A 15,538-nucleotide genomic window follows, 5' to 3' on the forward strand; every position below is an offset into this window, starting at 1 on the left:
TACAACGTTTCAAAATGCTGGAGATTATCTGGGTGAAGCTTGAGATTACGTTTAACGTGATTGTGTCTTCAGACATTCTGCTCCTGCATTTCATGAGCTAAACTATTTTATGAAAATGAAATTAGATACCTTCACTGATCTCCAAGTTAACCATGTCCTGTGAATTCAGAGAAGACTTTCTGAAGGAGGAATAGATTCATCACATACGTGGACTTCTGTTGTTGCTCAAGGATACACTTTTTTTTTTTTCATTCTAAAAGGCTATCTACATGAAGATGAGTCTGCATTTAAGGCATGATCTGTGGAATTAGGTGAACGAGGATACTTTTAATGAGTTACCAACATTTATTTCCATCTGTGTTTCCAGCTTTTTTTTTTTTTAAATACATAAAAATGAAGGACAAGTATAAAACAGCAGAGCTGATGTATTTCTGTGAGGCCTTTATGTAAGCCTCTGTTGTCCGGACGTGGTGCTAAAGGACAGGCAATCTGCTTTTGATCAGCTGATTGTAACTGTGGAAAGAGAACCTTTAATTTAAAGTAACTTACAGCTGAAATTATTTTACTCTTTGGCTTGCACAGAATGAAAGGGAAAATTAAGTTTTACTGGTCAGGGGCATTTTACTGAACTCAGAAAGGGAAAGTTACGTTATCCTTGTTTTCATTTCAAACCAAGAACTGACAACATATTTTTCTTAGAATTTGACTACTAGGCAGATCTCGACAGAGTAAAGCAAGTCAGATGTCAGCAAACAACTCTTCTCCCCCATCCTTACAGAAGTTTTCCCCACCTACGTGTCATGCTGCTGCACCACAAACCCCAACTTTGTCTTCAAGTCCCCAGTCGGGGCTCTCCAGTCGACTCTCCAATGGCAGTTTCAGTACCCAGAGCCTCACCAACTCCCGGGGCTCTATGCATGGGGTCTCCTTCCTTCTGCAGATTGGTCTCACTCGAGAGACTGTCACCATTGAAGCTCAGGACCTGTCCCTCTCTGCTGTTAAAGACCTCGTGTGCTCTATAGTATACCAGAAGGTATGGTATAACACTACCATGTCCTGCTGATGGCAACAGTTGTTTTGTAACAGACTGCTAGTAACAACAGAATATGCCGAGAAGTTTGGTACGGTAACAAAACTCCATGTTAGATGCTTGCAGTTACGCACAAAGAAATTTTGCTAACTCCCAAGATAGAAGCTTTTAATTTAAAAGGAGTGAACTCTCCTGTTACTTTCTTGCTTGTGAAATCTAGTAAAAGAAGATGTAGTAGTAAATTTTCTGCAAGAATTAGTTTTCACAATATGGAGAAGTATGTTTTTTCCTTTCAGTGATTGTCACTGATATCTTAGGTTTTTACTAGTTTATGCTTACTACTGTTAAGGAGTATTCTTGGAACAGTATAGTTAGCTGTAATGAAAGGACCAATTGTGGCTACAGAAATGCACCGCAGGCCTGCAGGCTTGCATGATACTAGCTTTTCTTTTTGTTTCTAGTTAATAATTAAACCCCCCACCAAACAGCTAAGACTGTCCTAGTATTGTTATTCCATATAAGGAATACATGCGTTACTCTTTTATGAGAGGACTATTATTAGCATAATTTCTATTAAGAGGGGGTTGACCAAGAAGTAAAAAAAAACCTTAGCATATTTTTCAAATGTGTCTTGGTTAAGCTGTTGCAAGTTCTGACTCTCTAGGAAGGAGATAACATTGATCTTGCTGTTTTTGCATCCAAGTTTTACCTTTATTTAGGTTAGATCCTACTAAGCAACCTGAAAAGTAGTTAACGTTGTTTCATAAAATAATGAAGAAATAACTGCTCTTTTCCCTCAAGACTAGGGATGGATGAGAGGGAGGGAGTTGAAGGTAGATTATTTTGTAGGGAATTGTTTTCTCCATGTCTTTCATTGTTGTGATTGGTATTTATGGTCGATTAGTTTTATTAGATGGTTCTTTTTCACGTAATAGCTTGAAAGAAAGTAAATGCAAACATTATATGAACTCTCATTTGCATACGCTTGTGTATCTTTTTTCCCCATCTCACAACTTACTGCGTCTTCCATATTTTTACAAAATAGTTGTCAAAAAAGCTGATTTCATAATAACTCTATGGGCTACCAAAATGTAGTTCAGCATGTTAGTTCCTTTCTGAAGAGACAAGTTATTTGGGTTAACGTTTTTTGGGTTTTTTTTTTGTTTTTTTGTACCGTGCATGTTAGGTGCATTTTTTTGCAGCCATTTTAGGGGCTGCTTTTTCTTTCTGTTATCAACTCCTCTTTGCATCTGCATATTTCCTGTCTTCTATCTTAAAGAAAGATGAAAACAAATACTTTCACGCTTATTTTTTTTTTCCTTTCTGTTCTTTTGGCAGGCTCAGCTAAAAATTTAGTCAAGTTCTTGCTATAGCTGAGCTCTTGTTGAGCTGAGCCTCATCTACTGCAAAACTGATGAGGATTTCATGATCAGTTTACCTCTTTGTCTGGCTTTGATTCAGTTTATGCTCTCCTGTAGCCGATGCTACCAGTAAATGACTGCTCAGTGAGAACATGTTTGCAGGCAGCAAACTGATCAGGAAACAACCTTATGTGTGGTGGATTCATCTTTCATAAGTAGTTTTGCAGCCAGTGCACAAGAGGCAGTATCCTCCCTCCACCCTCTATTTGACAGCAATATGTCCTGCTGTGACGTTTTTTTCTCTTAGATCTGGTGACTGTTGCAAGCGTATTAAATATTCTAGTATTAATGTATAGATAATTTTGTATTTATGTAAACATTGTGAACTGTTTTCTGTGTGCTGTCATGCATATAGCTGCCTGTTTTTTCCAGTTGAAAGCTTTGAAGCTACTGGGTATGCCTTTGAGATTCAACAGTGTTAAAGCTTCCCTTTCCTTTGGTATTCCACTGCCTGCTTAAACTGTCTTTTCTCGTCCGGTTCCTGGCTCTCAACTTCAGGGTACTGTATAGTTTGTTCTTGTGATAGTTCTGTAGTTAGCAGTATGTATTTACTGTTGCAGTTCTTCAATGAAAAAGGAGAAACATCTTTTTTTACTTGGGATCGTTTATAGCTTTTCTTCTTATTTGAGTGGTATCTTTTACTAGAATTAAATGGAATTTTCCTTACTTGTTTTTAATAGTGCTTTTAAATTACGTTTCAGCCTTTTATTTCTCTACAGATCTGGAATAAAAAAAAGTTCAGGTATCCTTCCTATTTGCTTGGGAGCTTGAACTGCCTGCCTAACTCTTATTTCAGGCTACAATTACAGTATCAAAACTGTTCATAAGGACTTACAGTAGATCTCTGAGGAGGCTGGATTTTAACCTTTATAAAAGTAATTATAGCATCCTCAGAAGTTTTCGGAAAAATAACTTATGCCTTACCTTTATTTCTTTCAGGGGAAATTAATAAACTCAGAGGAAAAAATCCTGCAAAAGCCTGTGTTGGAGAGCAGTTTAGTTAGGAAATAAGTACTGTGTTTACCTAATGCGTTTTCATAGCGCTTTCTGTATTGCCAGTCTTGCTGTGTTGTTGATGGTCAGCTGTGCTTCCTGCTTCAGACACTGCTGTTCGGTGCAGCTTGTTCAGGTTTTGCAGAAGGGTAATTAAAAGTAGCATCAGCAGAACTGAAACTAAAGAGACGTGTCTGCAAGGAGAGCGAGATGAGTAATGCAAATATTTGATGTGTCTCAGCTCTGTTAAAAATGTTCTAAACATCAGGAGAGGAGCAAAAACTTTTTTTCGAGTTTAAAGTTAAATTTGAGGAGAACTATGTTAGGGGTATTGTATATTGGAATGCTTAATAGAATCCTCAGAAAAGCCAAACTTTAGACTTTATAGGGATGCTTAAAGGATTCTTGGTTACAGTCTCAATCTATCTGCTCTGTTCATTCCTTATCTAGATTGCTGTATATTAAAGTACCAGACATACAGTGCTCAGGGCAAGTCTGAAGAGGAACCAAAGCATGAACAGATATGACTGCTGGAATAGAGGGAGTGTGTTTAGAAGCAGAAAAATGTGTAGTATAAGTTGCAGATGGACAGTGTGTGTCCTTGCACAATGATCAGATACTACAGAGGCAAGTTCTTAATCCTGTTTTGTGTTTAAATACTGTTTCTTCATTCCTTGCATGAAAGGACATGAAGTAACACATAGGGCTTACTAGCTTAAAACTAGAAGCTCGCATGTGGTGATGCTCCACTGCCTGCAAACTGAGAATTATGTAGGATGGCGTGCTATAAAGGCTTTATTCTAGCTTATTTATTTTGTTCTAGTTAATCTAATAGCTATAAATGAAAAACATTTGATTGTTCTGTGCTATTACTTGTATAGTATCAGTACCTGCGAGATTTATCATAACTTTTTTTCTTAAACTTAAAAATCTTTCCTTTCACGATTCTGAAACTTCCTTTATCTGCCTTTTTCATCTACAAACCTGTCCTTCATCCTTTTCATTTTCAGTCATACTCAGCATCCTCCTTCTTTACATACTTTTCCTCCAATGGCTTTGCTACATTTTGCTCTGAAATTAGGCCAATTGCCCTCCTACCTTAGGGTGTTTGCCTGAAATCCTTGTGAATCTTTTCTAATGGTTGTCTTCTCTTCGACTTGAGTACTGATACACTGCTTACCCATACAATCTGTTTCTTAATCTTCCAGACTAGTTTTTCTTTTTCCACTTCACTGAACCCACCCAAACAGTCACCACTTAGCAAAGTCAAAGGGGTATTTCTTATGTCTTACTGATTAACAAACCTCGCTTGGATTTTTCTTCTGTATTTTCGTAACATGGTCGTCTCACGTCTTCAATTTAAAAAAGGAAGAAAAAAAGAAAGCAAACCAAACTTATTTTCTCACTCTCTTCCTCTTCTTTCTTAGCCCTTACATATTTCTAGTGTTTCATTCATGTTTGCTGCATTTGTTTCCTGTCTATTTATCCTTTTCTTACTGAACTTGATCCAGCCTAGTATTTTTTGGTCCATCTTGTGTCTTATTTAGTTTACCTCCAAAAGTAATTTTTCCTTCTGTGGCCTGCCTGTTTTGGTTTTGTTCTTAAACCTTCTCCACCAACAATGTTTACAATTCTGCTATTGCTGAACTCTTCCATAAGTAGTATGGGGTTTCTAAAATTTATTTCTTCAAAGTAGTCTCAAAATTGTCTTGCTTACGTATAGGCTTGAAATGCTTATCTAGCACTTGTTGCTTTCATCTTGATTCCTGTAACTCTTGTGTGTTTGGTGTCTTTGCTTTTGCTAGCAATAATATTTTTGTTGTCTTAATTTTTCTTCATCCTAACGTGATCACTCTCTTTCAACTGCATGTGTAATTGTCTGTCTCTCAACAGCAGATTCATGATTGTGTATAATCTCATTTCTACTTGATTACTGGCTTTCTTTGTGCTTCTTTGTTCTGTCACCTTATTTTCTGGCTATTTTTTCCATGATGGGCTTTTTGGCCATCTTTTCTCTATAGGCAGAGTCCTTAAGGTGTCATTGTTTACCTTAAATGCTGTTTCCTCTCCCAACAGTACTTATGCTTTCTTACTAGTGTTAATTCCCTGATTGTTTCCTGCCACATTATGCTGGTTTGACTTGCCTGAATTCAGGCCTTAATCTGTCAATAGCCACTTACACAGGTACTTAACATGTACACACTCGTATTTATTTCTTCAAGACTCTGAACTGGGTAAGGTGTTGAGAACACAATCACTGGAAGTATAGCTGTGTTTAAAAGGAGTTAAATTTTGCATATTACAGCTGCTTGTATTTCTACTGTTTCTGTAGTTTCGTACTTTCATTGTTTTTATAAATGTTATAGTGCTGGTACATTGTATTCCCTGGTCAATAATTTAAATAATCTGAATTGAATGTGATCCTATCAGTATGTATGCACTTTTTTGATAGTCCTGCCTATTATTTTAATTAGACTAGGTGGGATTTCATTTTTGATAATTGGAATATGACTGAAGTCCTTGGATTGTTTGGAAAACTAGCCAGTTTCCTTTGAAGATGAAGACTGGGGGTGTGGGGGGGGAGGGAGATGAGGAGATGCGTTCAAACATTTTGCTTTGATAATCAGGGGAAAAAAAGCCTGACATGAAGAACACACAAATATATCTGTAGAATTTTCTGACCGAATGACAATTAACTGTATACCTGTATTATTTGTATACCTAAGAACTCAAGTTTTAATGGGGCTGAATTAAAGTAGTTTGGATAGCTAGCTCTTCAGTGAGGGCTGCTGAAGGGGAAAAAAGTGTTTATTTTAAAATACTTTAAATTGTCATGTTGTGAAAAGACCAAAACATGTGGAATGAATATAAGCTGTCTTCCAAAGGTTTGGACACTGTCATGGTAATGGGGAACTACCTAACCAAATTGTGGCAGAGGTCTTAAAGCTTAATATGATTTCTCAAGTGTTAACAGATGTTTTACTAATAAAATATTGAGAAGTAAAAGAATTATATTACAAGGATCATATTACAATCCATCTATATTACAAATGGGTCTCTACAACTCTTGCAGTAACAATTTGGTGTAATGAACAGGTAACAGTACTGCAACCGTCCTGGGTTTTTCTCCAGGTTAAGCTTATGGTGCTTATTTTTGAATGGCTCTAAAATTAATGCAAATCATGTTTTGTATTCATCAGCTGTGCTCAAATCTTTCCCCCCCTCGTTGGTCTGCCTTCTTGACTTGTCATTTGCTATCTTCCTATGAGCTAAATAAGGCAGCAGAGTAATAGAAACTTGAGGCATGAGAAGCAAATATGCCTGTGAGAAGATGGGAGCTGGGGAGTACTGGGGGCACGGAGCTGGTATATGCGGGGCGGGTTAGCATTTCCAGCATGGTAATAGGTTTGTATGCTGTAAAACCTAGCCAAGCAGTAGTCCAAGTATGTCTGTACTGAGGCATCTGGTGAGGGAAAGATCTCATGCAACATGTTTGAAGCTAATTGTCTGTGTGATAATGTGATTTGGCACATGATTCTAAAGAGTGGGAGTGAATAGCTGGGTAGGGATGCAGGATAACAGACTGGAGTGATTTCAGTGAACGAAGAGACTTTCTAAGGTAATGGGTGTTTTGCACCATTAGACTTTGGAATTAACTTTCAGTGGTTTGAAGCATTTGTTTTGAGTTATGATGGGTCATGAGATATTGGACCTTGAAACAATATCCGCCTACACTTTTCCCTAGTGTGAATTTTTGGCGACTGGTCCAGAACTTTGTAAAGTAAGTCCTGGAACTTGAAGCAGAGGGATTTTTCAGTTACTGCCAGGATAGAAAGAAGCCTCAGTTGTGTTTTGCTCCAGCAATACTGGCTGCTGTATGTTGAGGAGTTCTGGGTAAAAAGAATGGTGTAGTGCACTATCAATTAAAACTAGATGTACTGTAATACTTACAGTATAAGCATTCTACATAGCACCAATTGTTTTCCTCAGTGTAACCACAATAATGCACTAGTAGTGTTACTTGTGCTAGTACCACCCAAGTACAAAGGACTGCATACATTCTTTATGTAAGTTGATGATATTGGTGTACCGGAGATTAATTTTGGCAGTCTGTTGCATATGTAGACTTCCCGCAAGTGATTTCCTGTAGTTATATGCTCTTTTTGGAACCGTTAACACTGGGAACTGTCTCCTTTTTGCTTTTAGGAAAAATAGTAATACTGGGATTAGCAGTTTATATGTTCTGAGTCACTGTGCAGATACTTTTCCTGCATAAAAGCCCAAAGTAATAGCTGTATAATCCCTTAAGATAAAACAGGTTTTAAAAAATTCTGCTTTGAGTTTTGTTTTCAAGTTTACATTATGAGCTTTTAACACTTCAAAGGAACTGGATAGTGTTCTTCCTTAACAGCTTCATGTAATTGAGCATAAGGAAGGCTATAAAAGCTGTACTTTGCCTGCAGTACAAGACAGAAAAATTTGGTAGCGTACAACTTGAACATAGTTTAAGCTTTGCGTAAAAATTCTGTTAAAAGATACCACTTGAAATAAAAACCTTGTTAATCGATGAGGTTATTCTTGGCCAGCAGTCTGCGCATAGCCTTCTGGCTAAGGTGCTAGCAAGGAATGCTGTATTCCCGAACGTACTGGGGAGCGGAAGAGAGAGCAGGGCGCTGCACGTCTGTAAGGAGCCAAGCTGCTTGCACAGCTCCCCCCATCGAAGCCTGGCCAAGTGCCTTAGACATGGGCTCTGACGGGCCACCTGCAGCTCGTCAGGGCCGGCCATGCAGAGGGCAGCCAGCCAGTGCTTCCCTTGCTTGGGCGCACAGGACTGTAGTGGGGGCAGAGGAGAGTAATCTGAGCTGAAGTGTGTGGAAAGGAGCAGTGAGAGAGGCATCTTTGTGTTAGGGTCTGTTTTTTTTTTTTAATAATGGGAATTTTGCAGGGCGGTGTGCAAGGAAAGGACAGGACTTGTTCATCAAACTTGACAAGTTTTATTAGGGACAACTGAATCCAACAGCCTCCTCATGGCAGATGTGAGGCTGCTGCAGCTCCATGCCCCAGGTCCAACCAGTAGCAAGACTGACCACGTATTCCCCGTAGGCACAAGCACTTGGATACAGGTGTACAACACATACGTGTATACACACAGATCGACACAGGCAGACACACAGAGCACTCACGTGAACACAAACATCACTAATGGTCTCATAGTGTACCCTTCTCTGGTGGTTCAGGATGAAGGTCTGTTAGTGGGTGCACACACACACAAAAACCCAACAATAAAAAAAAAGTGGATGTCTCCAGCAGCTGCGCTCAGGCACTCTCTGCCCAGTAGTAGCTGCTGGATCTTGGTCTTTGCAGTTGCTGGCACTTGGATATTCAAGCTCTTGATTTCACTCACTCTGGTCTCTCCAGTGCTGGGCACCGCAGACACATGGGTGCTCTGACCTGTGGTCTGGCTCCAGTTGCTGGCACTCAGACTCCCCATACACACACGTGCGCTCAGAATGAGAACCCACCATCCAGGAAAATAGATAGAAATGGAATTTAATGAAAAGATAGGACAGATGGTGCTGATCAGGCACAGAGCATGACCAGACAATTGTTCTGACCAGTCCCTGTTTACAGGTGACCAGCCTTTTTTATCTTCTTATCCCTCTATTTTTTCCCCACTTTTGTTCCTCCCTGAATCACCTCTTTCCTTGCCTTTGGTTCCTTCCATAAACATCCCATAGTAAGTCTTGTACAATCGTAATTCCCTGGCATCTTATAATGTGTCCCATACCATTGGGCAGCAACCCCTCTCAGTTCAAAAGGTGCTCTAGTGTTGACTTATCTTGATGGGTTTTACGGCTGGAAACTGGGGCTGAGGCTCTCCTGTGACAGCCCTGGGAGGGGCCTGGACAGGGTATCCTTTCCTTGGAGTCCTTAATTCGGGTTCGCTGCCTGCCCTTGTGCCTCTGGGCTCCTCTGGCATGTGGAGATAGGCCTTTGGTGGGCTGATGGCTCCTGTGATGGGCCTAGGAGGAGCCAGGTGGGGTGTTACAGGCTGCCCCACCTGCGTTGTTCCTCTGTGCTCCTTTGTGGACATGCAGGCAAGCACCTAACGTAACAGGCAGCATAGGTAAGGGAGCTGTTGCAAGGTTCCTTAGTTATGCGTGTCCCTGTTGTGGATTCAGGAAAACCTGTAGCAACTGCAACTCTGTAGTACCAATGAACAGGTTATCTTTATTCTAATGCTTTTAGTTTTTGGAGTGATTGCTTCAGAAATGGAGATTAGGCATGCACAATGCATAGAAGAATGTGTCCTGGGTGAAGGACACATATACCTATACGGAGTTTGTGTTTAGTGACAGACTTCTTGCAATAAATACTAGCATAGATTATTGTTAGTCTTGTTAGGCCTGGGCTTGTGATTCTGCATCTTAGTCTAGAAGCTACTGATCAAGCTGAAGCTTGTAAATAGAGGAGTTATCTTTTATGAAGTTAAATATTACAGTTACAAAAACAGACAACCTTTCACAGTCATTTCATCCATATGTATGTATACTTGTTTTGAGAGAAGAGGGCAGTAAAACATGTAGCTACAGTATCATAAGCATTCACGATACACAGCTTAAAAGGTCAATTTAATTAACATAGAACCAAACAAGGATGTTGATACCAACAGTTCTAACAATCTATAATAGATGATTTTGCGTTTTTTTTTTTTATGATACTCTTATTCCATAGAAATTAATTTAGCCTTTAAGTCTGGAATTTGTTTGAAAACTGTATCTTAGTTATAGGCATTATACTGTTATTTACAAACTTTGGAATTAATGTTGATGCTGCTTTCTAAGGGATGTAATGTCTCATATTTTTCATGATTACACTTGCTGTCACAAAGAGGATTTGAGTATTCATCTGTAACTTTTGTTTATTGTGTCAGCTAATGCTTTTTAGTCACCAAAATTAATGTGGTATGTTTAAAACATTTTAATAAATCCCATGAGAACGGGTAAATGGTGTCACATGCAGAACACATGGTCATAGCATTTAAAATAAGTGCTTCTTGGTATGTGATTGTGTGACCTTTGGTTGCTAGGGTGGGGGATTATGTGTAGGGATGTTCTGGCAGCTGCATGATAGGTTTATGGTCTCAAAGAATGAAAAAAAAAAAAAAAGAGAAACAAAGACATATCTGTATCAAAAGAAGGAGACTTAAACCTGTGAAATATCTTAGAGGTTCCTTAAAATTTGTGTTTTGTAGGTGGTTCTGTGAACTTAATACAAAGACGCAATAGGTCACATTGATTTTCTGAGTCATCAGTTGTCTCACCTGGCAGCTGAAATTAGTATCAGCATTAATAAAAAGTGTCATGTTTATCTGCAGGCAGATACATACCATATTCACGTTGATTTTCTCTCCCTTTCGTTAGAATTAAGTTTTTCAGCAGCATGAGGCAATTGATATGCTAGAAATAGAAGTTGTCTTGAGGATACAACTGTTTGTAGTATTGATGTAGTAGCTTTCTCTTGTCGATACTAGCATTAAGATGTGATACCTGGCTAAACAGTGTATATAGTATCAAGGAATAAAACCTTACAACACTTACTCAAAAGATGTAAATATAACTTGTTTTCTTGTTAATTGAGGCACAGTGGAATTTTGAGTTAGAGCTTAAAGCAGGTTTATGCACTGTTTCAGGTATGAAGAACTGTCAGTTCCCTTGGAAGAATTACTAGCGTGCATACATGCTCTGAATATAAAGTCAAGTCCTGTGCATACTTGCAGATATACTGAGACACATATTTGGGCAGCACAGCTAATTCTCAAGCTTATTATTTGCTTTCCTAATACAAATAATCTTTGGGAGATTGGAAAAATGTAGTTTTCAGAATATTCATGGATATTTGCTATTTATTAAGATGAATCAGTGGATGAGTATACTGAAATATAGTATGATAAGAGAGGAGTTCTTAAAGGTAATTCCAGATGACCTGAAGGATTTTAAGCAATAGCATTTTATTGTTTAAAGTTTTTAAAAACATCTGTTTTAGGGGAATATAATGCTACTGTCATATCTGTACTGTCATGGCTACTGTACAGAGTACAAGAGAGTATCAAATTTATGTAGGGAACCTAAGAGTGGGTTGGGAGACAGAGGAAGCAGCCTGCTGGTTTGGCATCAGCCCAGTAACTCAGTTTCTTGGTGCTGTGGATTAAGTATCTCCTGGTGTCTGTATAATTTTGTCAGGTCCATCTTTTGTCTTTGCATGGGTTAAATGGCACAAAATCTGCCTCTCTTTGTGACTGTTCAAGTAGATAAAATGCTTTCCAGAGCATGGGGATTCTTCAGTATTATTTGTAATGTAAATGTGTAGGGTGTGCACACCAAAACAGAGAAGGCCAACTTAATATTTTGGATAAAATTGCTACCAGGAAGAGGAAATTATTCTCTCTCTGAATGGGAAGGCAGTGTGAAAACAATGGGCGTGACAGATACCTTCATTATGTCTTTGATTTGGTGGAAAACAGTCTTTGACTAATACCACAAGCTTCATGCAGTTTAGACCCTGTTACTTATTGACCGTGCAAGATATAAATTACCAAACTGTAGTCTGTTACCTAATTAATTGAAAGTTCGTTGTGTGCTTTTCCACATTTTTTCCCCACATTCTTCCTGTTTTCTTCTGTGGAGCACTTCTGTGTGTTTGTTCCCACCTGAGTTTGAATTCCAATTTAAACAAAAAGGCCAAAGGAACTGGTTGATTGGTACTCATTCCTCTCCAAGGTCTATTCCTGCTCTTTTTCTCTGTGAATTGTCTGTTTACTTTTAAGCTTTTCATTTTAAGAAGTTTTACTCACACTTGACAATATTTTGAAGAGTGCGGAAAATATAGAATGAGAGCTGTTTTCAGTGAAGTGTCATGGAAAAACGGCATGTTACTTAGTGTATCTATTCCCTTTATGGATTTGCAATATTATCTTCTGTCCTTGGCAGGAATTGAGTTTTCCTTTTCTTGCATCTGCAGACCTAAACTGTTGTAGAACAACATAGAGCCTCTTTTGGCTTGCCCCTCAAGAAAAGTGTGGCAGGTGCTGCTGGAGTGTCTTGAGCTGAATACCTCCCTGACCAGAATGTCTGTGAAATAAGGGTAGTGGGTGATGGTATCCAAGTTAGAAAGATCTGCATTGGCTTTCAGGCGCCAGACTGATTATGCAGGTCTGAGAGATTGAAAACCCAAAGAAACAAAAACCCTAACACTTTTTCTTTTCAGATTTGAAAAAAAGTGTCACTGTTGGTGGGGGGAACAGGGAAGAAGTTGGTATTGATGGGGGTTTTTTTGTTCTGTTTTTTACCTTTTTATGCTACATTTCAGTTCAGAAGATGCTTCAGTTCGTCAAAAATAAACAGATCAATTTTGTTTCCATGGAACACTTAAAACACTCAAGCTGTTATTTAACACATGCTCTTTGATAATCTTATCCATAAATGTTTTTATTTAGAGTTTGCTTTCTATTGCAGTTCCCAGAGTGTGGTTTCTTTGGCATGTATGACAAAATTCTCCTCTTCCGTCATGACCTGAACTCAGATAATATTTTGCAACGGATTACATCAGCAGAAGAGATACATGAGGGAGATCTTGTTGAGGTTGTACTCTCTGGTAGGTATTGTAACAGTGGAACAGCACTTTATTCAGTAGATTAAAAGAAAATAGGACTTTATGGAACATTGTTATCATGCTTGCCTTGAGCTCTTTGACTTAAGTCTCACATTGGGTCACTGGTTTCGGGTAGAGGTTTCCAAGAAAATCCAAGTGGTACTGATACTTCAGTACTGCATTTTCTTATTGTTTCGTTGTCATGTTTTAATCTTCAGGTTTATTATTATAAATAAATCTGAATTAGAAGAATATGAATTTATAATTATAATAATGTAAGTTTATTATTATAATTTTTGAAGCTGAAATGCAGGTAGGATTCAGGATTTGCTCTTCCAACTCTGTTGTTGGCTTTCTTTTGCTTACATCTGTCTCTTTGTTCTGTAGCTTTTGCCATTGATGGTTTATACTGCAGAAAGGCTTCATATAAACGTAGTTGCTGAATCATACCTGTAAGGACAGAGTCTTAAGGGTTATTGTAGTGTTTGAAAACAGTTGCTTTTAAACGATAAAGTCCTTAGAGTGGTGGTTATTAACCTGTAGTAACTCTTCAATAACGAGGACAAAAAAAACCCCAAACCCTAACTGATTTGACTTGTATGTGTTTCATCAATACCCTGTCGAATTCTACCAAAAGCCAACTGTAGTTAAACTACAGATAAAAGCTGGACTAGTACCGAGTGGTTCTTTCAGACTTTGAGGACTAAGTGCCCAACTGAGGTTACGTTCTAGAAAGAGAGATCTCTTGGCTGTCATGGGATTAGATTTGTAAATTGGATCAATGAAGTATGATTTCCAGAGTCATAAGGCTCAGTTCCTTGTCTGCATTTCAGGACCTACTGTTCTAGGCACGTCTAGGATGTTCAGTAGTTGATCATCTTGGTTTGAGCTTTTCATTGCTTCTGCTGAATGGCATATTTAGAAAACTTGTCTTGTGTGCCGCCTCTTGACAATCTCTGACAGTTTCCTTATAAACAGACAGACCACCAGAAACTGAGGCATTTTGAAGACATGTAAATCTCTTTCACTAGGATTTTAAAACTGAGACATGGGAATGCGAATATGAAGCGTTAGTACATATTTGATCAAAGAATAGTAGCCATCAGGGCAAGGTAGTGTTGGTGTAAAATACCTTTTTTTTTTTTTAACATTCCAAAGAAACAAGACAAAAATTCATTTAAATATATCTATGCTTGTTTAAGAAAAAGGATATTACTTGTGAAGTTTCCAGTGTTCCAAGGAAACTCTATCCACAGTTCTGTTTTAATACACACAGAGTTCAATCTAATAAGCTTTTTCTGAAAAAGGCCTTTAATAGTTAAAAATCTAACCTGTAGAACTGTCCTTCATTTGAAAATTTTGTAGGTTACAAAGCAGCTTGAAAATTAAGTTGCTCTTTAAAATGTTTACTGTTAAGTTGATTTTATCAAAGCTTGTTGTATTTGCCTTCTCAACTTAGTAAGGTTTTCAACATTATGTCTCATACTGTTGATTAGTTGTGGCCATTAGCCTACAGAATCCAACGGAGTTTTTCCTCAATAAAAAAAGCTTACTGAAAACTGTGTATCTTCTAAATACATATTTAAATGGTATACAGTAAAATGGTGATGTCTAAACAGCTAATTAGTGTTCTCTGAATCTGCCACTTCTAAAACAACATAGTCTTTCCATAAATCCTTGTTGATCCTGTGGCAAGAACTGTAACTTACTGCAATTTTTTAAAAGCTTTGGCTACAGTTGAAGATTTCCAGATTCGTCCTCATGCACTTTATGTGCATTCCTACAAGGCTCCTACTTTTTGTGACTACTGCGGAGAGATGCTTTGGGGTTTGGTACGACAAGGATTAAAATGTGAAGGTAAGTCTGATTTTTTTACTGTATTTTTGTGTGTGTATATCTATATAAGATGAGGAAGAAGAAATTGTATCTTGTTTGATATGTTAGCACGTGATAGATGTAGTATTTAAATGGGGTTGTGCATCAGGAAACCTGAGTTCTGATACCGGCTTTAACGCAAACTGTGTGACCTTGGGCAAATGGCTTAAGAAATGTTCTCGTTTCCCACTTTGAAAAAAATAGCTAGCTTACAAGCGTGTGTTCTTTGCACAAGGAGCACATACTTTGGAGAGACTCCCGAAGGGGAATCCCTTTCCCTATGGCCTTCATCCAGCTGGCTGCGGGGCACTCTGCAGCCTGCTGTCAGGTATTGATTGACTGCTTGCTCACTGGCTTCTCCTTGGCTCTTGTGATCCGAAGTGAGGGAGTGATGAAAGCCTCCGGGTGGAGGGAGAAGTGAGGAGGGCAATCAGCTGCTTTGGAGTTTTAGACCTTGTTTCTAGAGGTGGGCTTACTAGAGACCAGTATTATAGCAAGTAGTGCAAAAAAAGCTGTTTCTGTGGATTGCATCAGGAACACTAAAAGAAGAGAATTTAACAGAACAATC

The 15,538-nt window shown here is 38.5% G+C and overlaps 1 protein-coding gene across 2 annotated transcripts in view; it reads left to right on the top strand.

The window, feature by feature from the left end:
* PRKD3 (protein kinase D3) overlaps positions 1-15,538 on the top strand; it is a 44,518-nt gene continuing 28,980 nt past the window's right edge. The window contains exons 1-4 of one of the 2 annotated variants that reach the window (XM_009331032.1): positions 1-311; positions 700-1,033; positions 12,960-13,098; positions 14,821-14,952. In XM_009331032.1, the coding sequence (XP_009329307.1) occupies positions 743-1,033; positions 12,960-13,098; positions 14,821-14,952 (562 nt within the window). In that variant the 5' untranslated portion in view covers positions 1-311; positions 700-742. Of the gene's footprint in view, positions 1,034-12,959; positions 13,099-14,820; positions 14,953-15,538 lie in introns of both variants that reach the window. The other variant, XM_009331031.1, reaches the window with a different exon arrangement.

Source organism: Pygoscelis adeliae, unplaced genomic scaffold (assembly GCF_000699105.1).
Source record: "Pygoscelis adeliae isolate BGI_AS28 unplaced genomic scaffold, ASM69910v1 Scaffold218, whole genome shotgun sequence".
Taxonomy (NCBI): domain Eukaryota; kingdom Metazoa; phylum Chordata; class Aves; order Sphenisciformes; family Spheniscidae; genus Pygoscelis; species Pygoscelis adeliae.